Source organism: Caretta caretta, chromosome 8 (genome assembly GCF_965140235.1).
Source record: "Caretta caretta isolate rCarCar2 chromosome 8, rCarCar1.hap1, whole genome shotgun sequence".
NCBI lineage: Eukaryota > Metazoa > Chordata > Testudines > Cheloniidae > Caretta > Caretta caretta.
In genome coordinates, this window is record NC_134213.1 from 102,305,446 (window position 1) to 102,323,425 (window position 17,980).

Here is a 17,980-nt window from a genome sequence, read left to right on the forward strand (position 1 = left end):
TGTGCTAGGGATTGTACACATATAGATAATCCCTGCCCTAAAAAGTTAACAATCTCATTAAGAAAAGTGGAAACAGAAGCAAAATGATTTGGCCAAGGTCACTGTAAATCAGTGGCAGAGGCAATCATAGACCCAGGTCTCCTCACTCCCAGTCCTTTTCCCTAGCCGCTGAACTATAAGGGGCTGAGTTAAGCATTTGAAATGTTGACATCTGATTGGTCTCTCCACCAGCTGCACACCAGCATCACTTCTTTGGAATGACTCCTGCTTACTCAGCCACCGGGGAGAGGAGACTCAAGTCTCAGCCAGTAGGGATTCACACATCAGATGACACAGCCACATGTGTGAAGAGGATCAAGCCTAAACTCCTAGAAGTTCACATAGCAATAGTTTTTGTCAGACCTGGGCAATCTCCTTTGTTGTTAATAATTATCATTATAGTTATTTCTGATCCCAAATAAATGCAGTCTGAATAATGCTTCTTCCAGGAATAAACATTTGTTGTCATAAATTTAGTACAATTCTTTACCTTGTAGAGGATCTTTCATACAAACATTATTCCCCCGAACCCTTGATATGCTGCAGCACAAAGCTCAAGTTAAAAAGCGAAAGGAGAAGGAAATGAAGAGGTTAAAAACAAGGCAGAAAGGAAAGGGTGTAGAAAGGAAAGGTGGCAGGATTTGCAAAGGAGAAGTCTCTTGCGCCAACTTTAAATTTTCCACAACAGAAGAAGGGGGCTCCAAATGTTTATCCAGACCGCTCGGGTCTGCAAAGTTGGACTGGAAACCTTTCACTACTTCCGACATCTGTTTGGGGCAGGAGTACCCCAAGGCCAGCCTTTCTGATGGTATTTTCACGTCTGGTCCTGGCTGGAACCTGGAAGTGCAAAAGCAGCACAAACTAGAGGAAAAGTGCTTAATTTTAAGTGTGTAAATATTGGCTTCAAGGGACCTACTCATGTACTTAAAATTAAGGACATATTTAGAGTGCTCAGCACCTTGCAGGATTGGACCTTTGGGCTGACAGTAAGGAGACTGCAATTCAGCGTCTCAAGAGAAGACACGTAAAGTATGGGAAACAGTGGGGTAGATCTTTGGTCTCCAACAAAGGTGGCCTACTGCTCCCCACCAAGCAAAATAAAAAAATCTCGTTATATTTTGACCTATTCTATTTTTTCCAGAACTCAATCCTTCAAAGACTAATACACATTCTTTAGCTTAAACACATTTGTGTGTCTTTGTGAGTTATAGATTCATCGATTTTAAGGCCAAAAGGGAACATTAGATTGTCTGACTCCCTGTATAACACAGGCCATGGATCTTCACCCAGCTACTCCTCCCTTGAGCCCAATAACTTGTGTTTGATGAAAGCCTATCTCCCAGAAAGGCATCCAAGTCTTGACTTCAAGAGACAGAGAATCCATCACTTCTCTCGGTACTTTTTTCCAATGGCTAATCACCTTCACTGTTAAAGAAATTGTGCCTTATTTCTATTTGAAATTCTATTTCTATTTCTATTCTATTATTTGAATTTGTCTGGCTTTAACTTCCAGCCATTGCTTCTCATTATGCCTTTTTCCACTAGATTAAACAGCCCTTTAGTACCCAATATATTCTCCCCGTGAAGTTATAAAACTTCTAACAAGCCTAACAGTCATCATACTGCATGTGGCTGGTCCTAGGGACCTGTGAATCTTATTTACTAATCTGTAGTGACATGCATAATGGTCTGATTAGATTCCACAGAAACAGCCTTTTTTAAAAAAGGGAGGACGTTATTACTGATCTCAGATCTGAAAAAGCCACCAGGAAAATAATCTGATTGACTCTTCCCACATCTGTGGATTAAAAAAAACAAAACAAAAGCTCAATAATGGTTAAATTTGTTTTGAAAATAAATAGGAAGCACATGCTGAAAATCATTTCAATTTAAAAAAAAACAAAACCAACCTCAAATCACAAATTTGAACCAGGCATTATTTTATGGAGAATTTTGACAGAAACAGCATTGCAACTTACCAGCTCTTTGGTCTTTTAGTTGCAAACTCCATTTTTTTAAGTCTGAGTCTCTGTTGACATGTCATCCGTATGACCTCTTTTCGCCCAATATTATAAAGAAAACCAAATGCTGGGCTTGTACACATTATTGTTTAGGGTGATTAACAATATCATCATGTATTTACATAGCCCCTTTTATCCAGACAGGTCCCAAAGTATTTTGTAAACTGTGTCTAAAAGAATCACTCACCCACCACTGAACTTCAGCCATCTTTGAGGGGAAACATGGCAGCTGTTTAACAGGGCACAGCAACCCCTGCATAGAAGCATTGGGCACCCCCTCCCACAACCATTCCATGCATGGAATTCCCATGGATCTCAAAGGGGGCCCTGTGACTGGAAAGCTTGCTGGATGGAAATCTCGGGCAGGAAGTGATAATACCATTGCCATCTGAAACTGCAGAGGTAACCGAGGTAGGCAGGTACATTTGTTCAATTTGGAGTGAGATCTTTTCACGCCCTTCTATTTGCTAAAAAGGTTAGGCAGTGACAAAGAACTGGACTGGGACTCAGGACACCTGGTTCTGTTCCAGGGTCTGCCTCTGGTCTGCTAAAAAGTCATTTAAGCCCAAGGTTTTCAAAGTATATAGGCACCTAAAAATGCAGATTTATGCCTAGCAAGATTTTCAAAAGTATCTTAGGCAGTGTTGGCATTCCATGCCTCAGTTTCTCCTTCTGTAAAATGGGAATAATGATACTGACCTCCTTTGTGAAGCACTTGGAGATCTAGGGATGAAAAGCACTGAATAAGAGAAGGTATTATCAACAGGCTTTCAACTGTATACACCATCTGAAAGACAATACCTCCAGGAAAGAGCTCCCGCTTGGTGTAGAGGATATTTGAAATTCACTAGCTGTGCTAAGAACAAAGGTTTTGCTTACAACTTGTTACTTCTATGGATTCTACTATTGCAATACCAATACCTATTGCCAAATATGTGACTAGATTTGTAAGGACAAGCTGAACCACAAAAAATAAAATTGCAGTTTTACTACTCCTCAAGTGCTAAACCAGAATCGATCCCCAAACCAATGTATAATAGCATTGTGTGTGTGTGTTTATTTTCATTTTGGTGTACTCCCAATTCAGCAAGTACTTAAACATATGCCTTGTTTTAAGCACGTGAAGTCAATGGGCCTGTTTACATATTTGAAGTCAGGCATGTGCATAAGGAACCTGCTGAATCAGGGCCTGGGTTTGCTGCTTTTTGAGAAAGGGTTACCAGTGTTAATGCTGGGAGGGCAATGAATGGCTGCTGTATCGTCTGCTGCATCATCTGATCAAAAGTACGAGCTTGCAAATGTGATACCATAGCAGGTTATTTGGCTCGGGGAGACTGGGAGCTTTCCAGATTCGTATAATGATTCTGTAAATGGAAGGGGGAAACAGAAGGTCAATCACTGCTGAACCAAGTTGCCCATTTATTACATGCTTTGCTGTACATTTTACTGAAGACATTTTATCACAGCCAAAAAACTCCAATATGCAACAATTCTGCATTGGCCAGAGGATGGACTAGGTGCTCTAAGAGGTATTTTCCGGCTCTAATATCTGTGGTTTATTATATATTGTTAAATTAATTAATGGGACTATATAACGTGGTTGGTTGAAATAGCAGACAACTGGATTTGATGACCCAAGAGATCCCTTCCAGTCTTATGTTCCTGGTTAGCTGCTGACCCTTTTGTCTGTGATTTTATGCAGACACAGCCAGTGCAAATCATTATAGCTCTCACACCAATTTATACCAGCGGTGACTCTGGCCACAGATTGTTATGTTGACTGTGCTTGGTGGGGGGGGGGATATTTTTTATTAGAATTTATTAAAATGTTTTTCTTTTACATCCCTATTTTTGTTCAACATCTTCATTAATGATCTGGATGATGGGATGAATTGCACCCGCAGCAAGTTTGCGGATGACACTAAGCTGGGGGGAGAGGTAGATATGCTAGAGGGTAGGGAGAGGGTCCAGAGAGACCTAGACAAATTGGAGGATTGGGCCAAAAGAAATCTGATGAAGTTCAACAAGGACAAGTGCAGAGTCCTGCACTTAGGACGGAAGAACTCCATGCCCTGCTACTGGCTGGGGACTGACTGGCTAAGCAGCAGTTCTGCAGAAAAGGACCCGGGGATTACAGTGGATGAGAAGCTGGATCTAAGTCAGCAGTGTGCCCTTGTTGCCAAGAAGGCCAATGGCATATTGGGCTGCATTAATAGGAGCATTGCCAGCAGATCAAGGGAAGTGATTGTTTCCCTCTATTCGGCACTGGCGAGACCACACCGGGAGTTTTGCGTCCAGTTTTGGGCCCCCCACTATAGAAACGATGTGGACAATTGGCAAGAGTCCAGCGGAGGGCAATGAAAATGATTAGGGGGCTGGGGCACATGACTTATGAGGAAAGGCCGAGGGAACTTGGTTTATTTAGTCTGCAGAAGAGAAGAGTGAGGGGGGATTTGATAACAGCTTTCAACTACCTGAAGGGAGGTTCCAAAGAGAATGGAGTTCAGCTGTTCTCAGTGGTGGCAGATGACAGAACAAGGAGCAATGGTGTCAAGTTGCAGTGGGGGAGGTCTAGGTTGGATATTAGGAAACACTATTTCTCTAGGAAGATGGTGAAGCACTGGAATGGGTTACCTAGGGAGGTGGTAGAATCTCCATCCTTAGAGGTTTTCAAGGCCCAGTTTGACAAAGCCCTGGCTGGGATGATTTAGTTGGGGTTAGTCCTGCTTTGAGCAGGGGGTTGGACTAGGTGACCTCCTGAGGTCTCTTCCAACCCTAATCTTCTATATACTTTCAGACTGTCCCATGAGAAATGTGGCTACATGGGCTGTTTACTGCCTCGAAGTCCTGTTTCACTGGTGATTAAGAAAACTGCAGAGAGAATCTGTGGATACTAGCATGCACATTAGATTGTCACAGGCGTTTCTATCATTTTTCACCTTGTTTGCCAGGAGAATGCACTGCTTCTTTGAGGATAATCTACTAGAGGTGCTCCAAGATTTGCTAAACTCGACTAATGCTGTCACACTGGTGCACATGATTGCTTATTAATTACTGAATGCTGGTAGTGAGTTTGATGCTGTTCATTACATAGAAGCAGACTCTGTCTGACATGGGGCTTGCAGTTTAAGAGCAAAAACATGGGCATAGATGGGACTTTTTACTTTGGATTTCACTGGGACCAGAATTTGGTCCTTGTGACATATAGGGTAATTTCCTGCAATATCTTTGGGAGATCTGACTGTATTAAGTTTATGTATCATTGTAGACCACCCAGGGACCATAAGTAATTCCATTGGGGATGGTAACCACAGCCCCTCCAGGAACTAAGAACAGTGGGGTGGTGATTAGGCAAATTCACTTTAGGGAGGCTTGCCTATACTAGTTCAGACTGGATTCTCCAGAGGCCAACAGACACAAAAAGGACTTTTCAATAATTAGTCTGAGTTTAACCTGATGTAAGGCCATCTTTCTGGTCCAGTCAACAGACAGGACCTACTGTCCAAGGGACACCCCAGTCCTTAGGGAAGGGTTGGAAGGACTAACACTGACCGGAGTTCTTGTGGAGTTGTGGGGCTGGTCTCTGGTAAACTTATCAGCAAACGGGTAGATTCTTTTATTGTTTTAATATGTTTTTTCTGTAACGCTTTTACCTTACAAATAAACATGCTTGCTTAAACAGAGATGCGTGGTAACTTAAAACCATGAGCAATTATGCTAATGATAGCATCTGAGATGAAAAGCAAAGCAGGCCTATCTAGGCAGTCTGACTTGCTGGGGGAATTCAGAGTGTAGGCAGGGAACTGGGCCTGAAAATACCCCAGTCAAGGGGGAGTGAGATGCATGTCTCTGCCCAAGAGAGGTGATGGCTGGGGAGCCAAGAGGCCTACATGTCAGAGCCTTTGGTGGACCATAGAGGGGGGAAAAGGTGGAGTTGCCCTGAACTGTGACCGTCCTAACAGCATGCATAGCCACACTAAATGCCAGTCCAGTGGGAAGAAGCTTGGGTTTTTTGTTTATTTCAAAAACTCAGTGAATCATCAGTCATGTAGTTATTAGGCCAGACCCTCATCTGGTATAAACAGACATAGCTCCACTGAGTCCATTTCAAGTGTGTTGTTTTGACAGACAATTCCTTGTAGCCAGGGAAGAACTGAAGCTCACATCTCTAAGTTTGCACACATAGGTGTGGCCACGTGACTAGAGTCAGGACTCTGGGGTTCTATTATTGATTTTTTCACTAGGTTACATTAGGTAAGTCACTTCCCTGTGCTTCAGTTTCATACACGCACACACCCGCCCCCAGTAAAACAGATGAATAACACCTCTCATGCAGGGATGTGGTGAAATAATTAGCACAGTGAACTCTTCCATGGAAAGGAACTCTATCTGTTCAAACTATTGTTCTTATTACTGATTAGGAAGGTGTAGACTCAGCAACCACTTGCATACTGAAAAAATAATCCTGTTTAATTTTGTCCTCTTGTCTTTTCTCCTAGCACGACCACGCTACCTTCCCACATCAGGATAACCAATGGCTACATCACAGTCAATCCTCCCGTTTGGTTTTCAAACCAACTGGATCAGAGACCACGTTCAGCTCTCCCGTTCCACCGTCAGCCAAAGAGCTCAGCTGCTGGCCGGGTATTGGCGCCATCCATAACTGCTTCTTTCTATGTGTCAATAGTGTCTTTTGTCCTGAGTCTATTGAGGCCTTCCTGACCAACCTAGGATTACGTGCAATACCTAAAATGGAGAACAGAGATAATTTATGAATGAGTGTGTGGTTTTCTCCATGACGGTTTCAACCTGGACCTTCTCACCAAGGAGAAATCGTAGTGTCTCTAGCTGGTTTTGTCTCTTAGCCCAGATATATTTTGAAACTCTAAAGCTTTATTGTAACACTGACTTACATCTTCTTTTTTGTAGAAGGATCTTTATTTCCCATAGTGCTATGGGGCTTTGTAAAATATATGTGTTCATATATATATAAAAAAAAAGAAAAAGTGTATTTATTCAACTGGTAAACTTATTTTTCTTGGTATTGGATATGTTAATAACATCCCCATTAAACAGTAGTGACGATGAAACAGATAAATTAATATTTTCTAGATTTGTTTTTTTTAACCAATGAATCTGAAATGACACCCAAAGATGCTGTTTTGGTCATTAAAATGTTACACTAACCCTCCCATAGGCAAATCTATGCTGATGGCTGAGATTAGTGGGGGGGAGTGGGGGGGTATATCCGTTTAGCATAATTTAGACATATTTTAGACAATTCATGCTGTCTGTGGCCTTGGTGTCACTAGGGAAAAAGGCATGTTCTTAACTCAAGTTAGGGAACCCAAGGTAAAATCCTCTTGAAGAAAAGACCATTTGTGGTTTTCATATGAGTTGGCAAGTCAAGATAAACCCTGAGCTTCCCCCACTGCCTTCAACTCAACCTGTAAGAAAAGTGGAGACTGTGTTGTCTTCTCTAGGATTAACAAACTAATACATTATGATAGCTAACTTCAGTCAAGAACTCACCTTTTTCCTAGTGAAAACGCATGGCATCAGTCTGGAGTAATTCTGCGGAGTTGGTTTTTCCTCTCACACCCTTTTTGCATGAGTGTGACTCCTCACTGGATTTACTCCAGATTTACACAAGTGCTAATGAGAGCAGAATTTGCCCTACTTACAGGATTTAAATGTTTAATAGCATGCTAGTCTATAAAGCTTCTCAGCTGTGGCCACGCTTCACCTTGAGTAAGTTGGGGATGCAGAAGCATCGTAAAGTTCGCTTTTGTAGCCACGATCCTGCTGCTGTGATATGCGTGGCTGCTTTCTCTGTAACGTTCTGGCCTGATCCAAAACCTATTCAAATCAATGAAAAGACCCCCCCTGATCTCAGTGCGTCTTGGATTTGGTCCTTTCAATGGGTTTTGGATTAGGTTCTTAGAAGAGCATGAAGACAAAGGGCCAGATTCACAGCTGGTCTAGATCATGGCAGCTCCACTGACTTAAACAGAGCTGTGCCCATTCACACCAGTTGCAATTTTGGATCATTATCTATGTAGCTAGTTTTGAGCTTGGCAGTGGTGGAAAAAGTACATCTCTTGTTCATAATTCCAATCACACTTTGAAAGACAGCGCTAGAGAAAAAAAGAGATGGAACATATGAAACTTTGCCCAGGCTTCGTCCTCAAAGAGAACGAGTCTTGCCAGAAGATAGCTGGGTTAATAGACCTGGTCGAAATGTTTTCATCAAAACAGTTTTTAATGAAAAAACAAAATGACCAAAATGAAATGTGTTTGCAGAAAACTAGATTATGTTTTAGAAGAATGGTGCAAACCTAGGCAGGTCCGCTGTTTGCGGAACTAGGCCTGTTTTTCCAGGGGCACGCACATAAGGCTTCAAGTGAAACGGAAGCCATCAAGCTTTGCCCCCAGTGACAGCTACAAGGATATCTCATGCATACTATTCCATTGTATATTTTGGTGTGTGGACGATTAGAGATGTTGGTTTTGGAAGGAAGCCATTCCCCTTCCATGATATTTATTGCACTGGGCCGTGTATTGCAAGCATGTTTTAGGAACTTCCGTTACAGCTTTATTTGAGCGGTTACACTGTTGAGGACTTCATTTGAATATAATGTCTTAAAAGGCCTTCAAATTCAACCTTAATGCACCTAAACCAGGGACGCTGTATAGTGTATTCTAGACAATGAACGGACCATCTGAACTGAGAACTGTGAACTCATTTAAGAATAAACTATCCCACAGTAAATGGACCCGCAGGTAATGCAGGTTTTCTTGGTGTGATGCTACAGTACAGAGGAAGATTATTATTACTTGAATATGGTAGCATAGCACCCAGAGACTCCAGATGAGATGGTGGCCCCATTATTCTAGGCGCTGTACAAACACACAGTGAGTGACAATTCCTGCCCCCAAAAATGTACAGTCTAAATCAGGGGTGGGCAAACTATGGCCCGGGGGCCTCATCCAGCCCTTCAGATGTTTTATTCCGGCCCTCGAGCTCCCGCTGGGGAGCAGGGTCCATAAGCGCAACCTGGAGCTTGCACCCCTGACCCACTCCAGCGCCCCAACCCCCTGTCCCAGCCCTGATCCCCTTCCCACTCTCCAAACCCCTCGGTCCCAGCCCAGAGCACCCTTCTACACCCCAGACTCCTCATCACCAGCCTCACCCAGAGTCCACACTCCCAACCGGAGCCGCCCCCCCCCCAAACCCCAACCTCCTGCCCCAGCCCAGAGCCTCCTCCCCCACCCTGAACTCCTCATTTCTGGCCCCCACCCCAGAACCCACACTCCCAGCCGGAGCCCTCACCCCCTCCCAACCCCCAATTTCGTGAGCATTCATGGCCCGCCATATGATGTCCATACCCAGATGTGGCCCTCGAGTCAAAAAGTTTGCCCACCCTTGATCTAAATAGGCAAGACAGAGAAAAGGTGGGAGGGGAACAAGAGATCCACAGCGCTGAAGTGAGTGCCCCAGGTCACTGGGAATGTCGGCGGCAGAGCTAGGAGTGGCACCCAAGTCTTGTGACTCTCAGGCCTCTGTCCTATCCATTAGACCAGACTGATTTTTTGTGGGGGACGGGGGGTTGCATCGTTTTAAGTCTATGGACATCTAGGAATTTCAGGGTTGTCATTAGGCTGCACACCATAGTCAGTCAGAACTTCACCCTAGCAGCAGGGATAGAACTCAGACCCTCCTGCTCCAAAAGCATGGGTTCCTACCGCCTGAGCTAAAGGAGAATCTCCGTTAGCATGATAAGACCTATGACATGCGGCTGAGTAGTCCTGAGTCTCTCTCATATAGGAGAATGGTACTCATACCCTTTAGCCCAATATACTACGATACTTATTCTACATGTATTCTAGTTATAGCTGTCACGTCCCAAGATTGCATCTGTATTTCAGGGGAAACAGGCATTGCCACCATTTATTTGAATGACTCTGTACACGGATGTTCAAACTTCATAGTGTGGTCCATGTTTTATATAGAGACTTCCTCCTGGAGACCTCCCCTTGCATTCAATATTAGGCCACTTTCCTTCCAATTCAAAATCCTAGAACATCTCTGTAGCAACTTCCTCATGTGGAAAAGTAATATCAGCTAAGTATTGAATTGATAGTTAGCTGATTTGAAGGCTATTTTGAAGCTGGAGCTAAGGAGAAGGACCTGTACTGGATGATCTAGCTTTCCACGGACTTTAGAGAACTGTGTTGAAGTCATTATCATAGAGGTTCCCTAACTAATTTGATAATATTCCCTGTGTGCTTTAGTGTACAGATATCTGTCCAGTTAACTGGTTCCAATCAACTGTTTTTAAATCATACCAATAAATATGTAAGGGACTACAAAATGAGTATAGCATAGACAAAATGGAATATTTTGTAATTAACTATGCTAACCCAGTACTAATAAAAATACGCTAATGCTAGATAGCACAGAGCTATGTTTCTGAAAGAGCCTTTATTCAAATGGGCCATGTTAATGTCATGACTGTTTTCCACATGAGTTTGGAGAGTGTCTATATAATTCAGAGGGGAAACATGTTGTGTACATAATAGTAATAACCACACACTACTAGCTTCATTGGGATTTTATTTTCCTTCTCTTTTTTGAGCCTTTAGGTTTCATATTTTCCAGCTTTTTTCAGCAACCAAGAGGGATAGAAGATGATTTTTTCCCTGATGAAAACCGAGATCCTCATGTAATCACTTGAATCCAGGAGCTGGGGATTTTAGAAAAACACCAAATACCACAAAACTCACAATACAATTGTGAGAGTTTGGCATCATTGTTGTGGGACTTACACGTAATCAACAGATTTCATGAGATTTCTGCTACTCAGGGCCAAGATTTTGGCATTATTGAATCTGAACCTGAACACTCATCTGATTCAGGGTATGTCTACACTTACCGTGGATCAGTGCTGCGGTGCTTGATCAACCAGGGGTCAATTTAGCAGGTCTAGTGAAGACCCGCTAAATCAACCACAGATTGCTCTCCCATTGACTCTGGTACTCCACCGGAACCAGAAGCATAAGGTAAGTCAACGAGAGAGTTTCTCCCGTTGACCCAGCACAGTGTAGACACCGCAATAAATAGATCTAAGCTACATCGACTCTAGCTATGTTTTTCACGTAGCTGGAGTTGCTTAACTTAAGTTGATTTAACCCCGTAGTGTAGACCTGCTCTCGGTCTCACAGCAATCAATCGTAATACATCCTGCCCTATGTCCGACTGTGATACTGCAACTAATGCCAGTTAACGATCCAGCTGCTATCCCTGCTGAAAGGAATGTACAATACCACAATCGAAAGAGCAAAGGGACTCTATTTTACTTCTTTCATCGTTTCCCTTGCCAAAATGCATTGCCATTTGAAGAGCATGTATGGGGAGAGTGGGAGAGAAGATACATTGCATTTTGTGAATGGCATATTTTTGGTTCAAGCACTCTCGCCGTTGAATAATGCTATCGTCTTCCTAGAACTCTATTGGCAATGACTGCTGAGCATGATTAATGATAATTATGCTCTGCACAGGTGTCAAACTCCCCCCTTCCTTGAACCTCCCTGCTCAGTTCTGCAAACTCAGTTGTAGTTTAGGAACACTCAGTATGCAGTGCTGTGTGTTTATCTAACCTCTTTGCTATTGAGCTGGCAAGAGAGGCAGTAATCCAAGCCATCCTTAAGGCAGTGCTCAGTCTATTGGTATGAAGAGGTATTTCATTACAAAGCATCATCTATTTAGGACGTCAGTTTTCCACAGCATGTTACAGTTATGTCAGAGAAACCGCAGTGCTAAGGTTTAGCTTTTTAAAATCAATCAGCCCAGCATAAATGTCATTGTTCCAAATTGTCATTAAGTAACCTAAGGTATTTCTACACGTCATTTGGCCAAAATAACCTTGAGCCACCTCTCTTAAGTGATATATATTACATAGAGTGCTCTGGATTTCAACTTCAATTTTGAACCTGCTCTACCTGAGCAGAAGAAAACTCCAGCTGCCTGATTTTGATCTCAGTTCACCACTTTTTGCACCAGCATGATTCAGTAAATATAATCCGGATTACACGGGTGCAAAAAAGAAGAGTAAGGGGTGACTTGATTATAGTCTGTAAGTATCTACATGGGGAACAAATATTTGGTAATGTGCGCCTCAATCTAGCAGAGAAAGGTCTAACACAACACAGTAACTGAAAGTTGAAGCTAGACAAATTCAGACTGGAAATAAGATGTAAATTTTTTTAACAGTGAGAGTAATTAACCATTGGAACATTTTAACAAGGGTCATGGAGGGTTCTCCAAGACCGGCAATTTTTAAATCAATAGTGGATGTTTTTCTAAAAGATCTGTTCTAGGAATTATTTTGAGGAAGTTACGCAGAAGGTCAGACTAAATGATCACAGTGGTCCGAGCTAGCCTTGGAATCTATGAAGCAGAGATAGCTCAGGACTGTCTACCCATGCTGGGAAGTACCGGCCCAGCTGCTGTGTAGACATACCCCTCGTGGCTAGCTTTTAAACTGGTGCCTTAAGCTAGGGAAACTCCATGAGAACTTCCCAACTGTTAACTCTGCTGCTTCTTGTGGAGGGGTGATGAGTCTTCATTTGAAGTTCAAGATGCATATTGGTCAGTGTCCACTTCAAACGTGTGTCAAATATTTCTAGGATTTCTTTGTTCCTCTTCCTCCTCCCACTTTTGTGACCTGTTTTGAAGAGTTCTTTAAGAGTGTAATTAAAAAGATGCTTTCTAATGTTATTTTTTTCAAAATATTTTTGTAGCATAATATATGAATAAAAGTTATTATAAATCCACAGCACACCAGTCTTGTATGTCTAGGTTCTTCCCCCCATGAACTAGGTGTTCATTGAAAACACATGACAATTCAAATCTCAACTTTGGAGTGCAGAATTTGAAAGCTGCCTTTTGCACAGGATGGGCTCATTTTCCCTGGAAATGAGGGCCATTTCAGAGTGGGAAATGCCTGAGATGGGGCAATCTTTGCAGTAAAATGTAGCCCTCCTTAGAGGTCATTGTGAACAGTGGGAATAGCTCCAATAAAGCTATGCCACATTGCACCAGGTGAAGATCTGGCCCCGGGAGCCAATGGAGTTACCTCAATGTCAGTGAGATTCGAATCAAGCTCTTGTGTATTGCAGGAACCATGTTGGTAGCCCTAATTCTCCTTTTGCACTAGTGATCTAACGTCATTGGGCCAGATCCTCAGCTGTTGGAAGGAGTGGCTTCTCTGAAGTCAATGGAGCTCTAGCACTTTACACCAGCTAAGGAGCTGCCCCTTTAACTTCAATGGTGTTACTCTTGATTTACACCATTGTGAGCTTAGAATCGGGTTCTGTGTAGGTCTGGAGGCAGGATTTATTACTTAACTCCATGATGTGAGGGCTGCTACAGCGATAACTCACACGTCTGTATATCCCAGTAAAAACCTTGTGTAAATGGACAAGACAGAGGGCCTGCGCTCAGTCCCGGTGGGAAAAGAAGGTGTTTTATTTGAATGAAAACAGTTGGTGTCTTTTGAGCCTTGAGCACACCCTTTTGCAGCTGGCTGTAATCTTTGAATTGTGTATCCCTTGGAGATAAAGTGGAGGTTAGCTGCGTGCGTGAAGATAAAGAGGGCTTTGGGAATTTGCTCATTTTTTGGCACATTCCACATTGTTACAATGAAAGCCTGCAGCAAATCATATGCATTATAACCGCTAGCGCATACCTTTCCCTGAATACGTTGCCCTTAATCGCACCTTAATTAGGTGTGAAAGCCTTTGCAATTTAAAGCAATATTTCGAGGTGTCTGGGTCATAGATGTTTCTTTGACAGACAGCCACTCAGTGTGGCGCTCTGTCCCCCTCTAGTGGTCGTTGGGTTTGCTACCACCACAGCTAATAGAGTGTGATTTTCTAGCCCAGACGTTAAGGTGCAGATTCTCAAAGGTATTTAGCCACTGATTTCAGTAGGAATCAGACACCATAATAGCTTTGAGGATCTGAGCCTAAACACTGGGGATTTAAGATCCAGGTTCAACCCCTAATGCCAATGACCCATCCAAGAGCATAACATCACAGCCTAATAGTTATTGCTGCTGAGAAGTTGTAAATTTCCCATCATCCCATTGAGAACTGGTCAAAACATGCAGGAAAATGTTCAACATTTTTGGAGAATATTTTTCATCAGCACTTCGAATTTAAAATATGTTCAGCACTCGAACAGGTCAGAAACCAGCAATAGATATTCTTGGGAAATGTTCACAGCAAATTTTCATTCACATTTTGAAAATCTGAATATTTTCAGACCACTCTAATGTCAACGTTTCATGCTCAAGGGGGTTGGCCCAGCTTCTGATCATCTTTCAGACTTTTGAGTGCTGCCCCTTAAGCTTTTCCATCCAAACCTAATGAAATCAGGTGGCTTCAATCAGATGGGTTGCCATTTAAGCAGAGCTGGCTGGAAATTTTTGAAAAAAAAATTCCCTCCACCCACCCCTCCCCCAACACAAATTACTGTGCACTCAATGATGCTGAGGTCCTGTGGGGAAAAAATGGTTAGGCATCATATAATTAAAGCCTTATCATCATGCATATTCATAAGGGGATAGAATTAAGGGTTACCTGGTCAACCTTAATTCTGGCATTTCCGATCTCTTGCAATATTGATAACATTCTTTTAGTGTAGTTGGTTTTTGTATGTAATAAATTATATGTTGGTAAGGAAGTGTGAGTTTAAATAAGTAAATCTAATGTCTAAATTGGACTTGTGTAATATACACATTGATGGCACCGGAAGAGGGTGTAAGTTGCCCCAAATAGACTTCCTCTGCACTTACTTCAGCTCATCTTTGAATCTGGCCCTCACCCATTGTAGCATCCTGCATGGAACCTGGAAGGAGGAGTACTGGTTGCAGGGGGAAGAGTTTGGAGGAGGCCCCAAGGAGTCAGTCTGTGTGCACATGGCTAGACTGCTAGCTGCCGTTGCAGCAGCTGTGTAAGTTGTTCTCTTAATAAAGAGCCGGTTTAGTTTTACAAGCATGGAGTCCTTCCATGTTATCACCCAGCACATGGATCATGGTGGCAGTGGTCAGTTTAGTGAGACCCACAGTAAGGAAAAGAATGTGATTAGCAGGAAAAGAAAGCAGAACTTAGAAACAGCTCAAACATTGCGGGACTCAGAGCACTGGGAATGCAGGAATTTCAGATTAAAAAAACCTTGCACAAGAATGGAAGTAACGGAAGCAACAATTTCATCTGTAGACAAAGCTGATCATGGGGGATAAAGATGACAAATGCAGGTAACGCCTTTTTTTTAGCTATCTCTTGGGAGAGGGAGGGAGGACAAGAAGTGAGTAAGGATGTGTCTACACGTCAATCAAGAGCTGTGATTGCAAACCCCAGTTACTAACTCAAGTAACAGTAGCAGTGTAGCCATGGCAGCATGGGCAACGGCATGTGTTAGCCACTCAAGTGTGTACCCAGCGTAGGGGAGTCATTTTCTATGGGGCAAAGGTGTGAGTTGCCCCCCAGCATTGCTGTGCCTCCTCCCCGGACTTATCATAGGGCTATACGCTCCACTCCCTGCCTCCCTGACATCACAGGATATAATATAATCACATATAATATAATGTTCTGTGTGCTGTGTCCTCTGCCCCCACCCAGAATTTTTCGGAACTGGTGCCCCTAACCCAGGGAGCTGGAGGAGGTTGTGCTCAGGAGGTTTGCCTGTGCCACCCCTACACTGCCATTGTTACTCCAGCTAGCCCTGATCCAAGCTAGTTTAGATAAACCAACATGGGCTCCAATCATGCCTGTTGATTGCAGTGTAGACATACCCTAGGACACTGCAACCAAGAATAATGCCCAAAGCAGTGGAACAGCTGATAACTGTGTTTGATGAGAGCTGTGACCCCAGACAGAATGGGACTGTAGAGAGATCCTGCTTTTTTCACTCAAAATCAAGAAACAGAAGAGGGAGTAGATACTTAGCTGAGAAATCTGGCATCCACATGTAGCTTTGGAGATATAAAAGATTTACCAGCTAGAAAGAGGATTGTTTGTGGGACACATGAGTCCAGCTTCCAGGAGAGATTGAGAGAAAGAGCTCTAGCTGTAGAGAAATGCCTCCAAGTAGCAAGTAGGCAGTGTTGTTGTAGCCGAGTTGGTCCCAGGTTAATAGAGAGACAAGGTGGGTGAGGTAATATATTTTATGGGACCAACTTCTTACACAGGGGTCTTCTTCAGAAGAGCTTCTTTAGTTGGTCCAATAAAAGCTATTACCTCACCCACCTTGTCTCTCTGATATGCTGGGACGAATGCGGCTACAACACCGCGTACTTGAAGCCATTTCACAGGTCGTCTGAAGAAGAGCTCTGTGTTGCTTGAAAGCTTGTCTCCCTCACCAACAGAAGTTGATCCATTAAGCTATTACCTCATGCACCTTTCGCTCCAAGTTGCAAGGGCAGTTGTACAGTCCAGGGAAAGGATCAAAACCATGCCAGCCACTAGCAGAGAACAAGGTCACGCTAAAAGACCGCAAGAGGCAGGCCAGAGACAGACCGACTGAGACTGCAGACATCATGGTGTCATTTACATGCTGAGGGACCAGAAGCAAAGAGGTGAGGCAGCAAAGTGAATAAAAGGCAGGTGTGGAAAGGGCTCAGTTAAATATCACCCTGCCTTACTTTAATGGACACATTTTCCACCTTCTTCCAGCTGTTCAGCATGTAATCTAAACCATTTGAGGCTATGTCTACACTTCCCCTTATGTGAATAAACCACCTCCCTGAGCGACATAAGCTACACCGACAGAAGAGCCGGTGTGGCCAGCGCTATGTTAATGGGAGAGCTTTTTCCGCCGAGACAGCTACTGCTGCTCATGGGGGCTGGAGTAAAGCTGATGGGAGAGTTTGCTCTCGTTGACTTAGAGTAGCTACACTAGAGAATTCACAGTGGAGCAGCTACATCAGTGCAACTGCATGGCTGTAAACTCTGTAGTGTAGCTGTGCCCTTAGATTCCCTTACACACCAGACCATGGGTGTAAATCAGTCTAGGTACTCCAGCTGAGTCTAAAGGCGTTTAACTTATACCACATTACCCATTCCCTCTGAAACTGGTGAAGGGTTTTTAGATTTTCAAAAGCACCCACATGACTTAAAAGCCTATGGTCAACTTTCAGAAATGTCTTAAGCACTTAGGAGCCTAAATCCCGTTGCCTTTAAATGAGACTTAGCCTCCTACCCACATCCCTTTTGAAAAATGGCTCTTAGGCTCCTAAGTCACTTAGGTGCTTTTGAAAATTTTACCCATCCTAATTACTTTGTGAGCAATGTTTAGCTAGATTAAGCCTAATGATGCCCTTCTCTATATTTTTCCACCCAGGCAGAATTGCAGATGGCTGTGTAATTTGTATTAAATGCCATTTGAGATCTAGGATGCTTACACACAATCATACAAGCGTTGTGGCCCAGTATAGTATAAGATCAGCTTCCACAGATCAGAAGCTGAGAGATGAGTGCCCATGTCTCTAGCCATTTTCTGCTCTCTTGAAACCAGAGACACAATTTTCTTACTGACCGATACTCTTTAATTGTTCCGTGCAGTGCTGTTTTTGCCATGTTGGTTCCAGGATATTAGAGAGACAAGGTGGGTGATGTAATATCTTTTATTGGACCAATTTCTGTTGGTGAAAGAGGCAAAAAAAGGGGGATTAGTGGGTTTCAGACTGTAAGCCGTAAATCCTGTGTCTTTATTAAGACCATGAATTTTAGTGTCTAGCAAAGTCATGAACTTAAGCTCCCAGGCTCGTCTTAGGAAGGTGTTGTGCAGGTGTCCTTTGAGGCTGAGTACTAAGAGGTCTACTATGGAGTGATTGGTTTGTGAAAATTGTTAACCT

The 17,980-nt window shown here is 43.1% G+C and overlaps 1 protein-coding gene across 2 annotated transcripts in view; it reads left to right on the forward strand.

Annotated features, from left to right (window-relative positions):
• The window catches only part of TRABD2B (TraB domain containing 2B), a 415,969-nt gene extending 408,811 nt beyond the window's left edge, over nucleotides 1-7,158 (forward strand). For both annotated transcript variants that reach the window (XM_048862035.2, XM_075131863.1), the window contains exon 7: nucleotides 6,560-7,158. In XM_048862035.2, coding sequence (XP_048717992.2) covers nucleotides 6,560-6,782 — 223 coding nt within the window. In that variant the 3' untranslated portion in view covers nucleotides 6,783-7,158. The remainder of the gene's footprint in view (nucleotides 1-6,559) is intronic.
• Nucleotides 7,159-17,980: the final 10,822 nt, after the last annotated feature.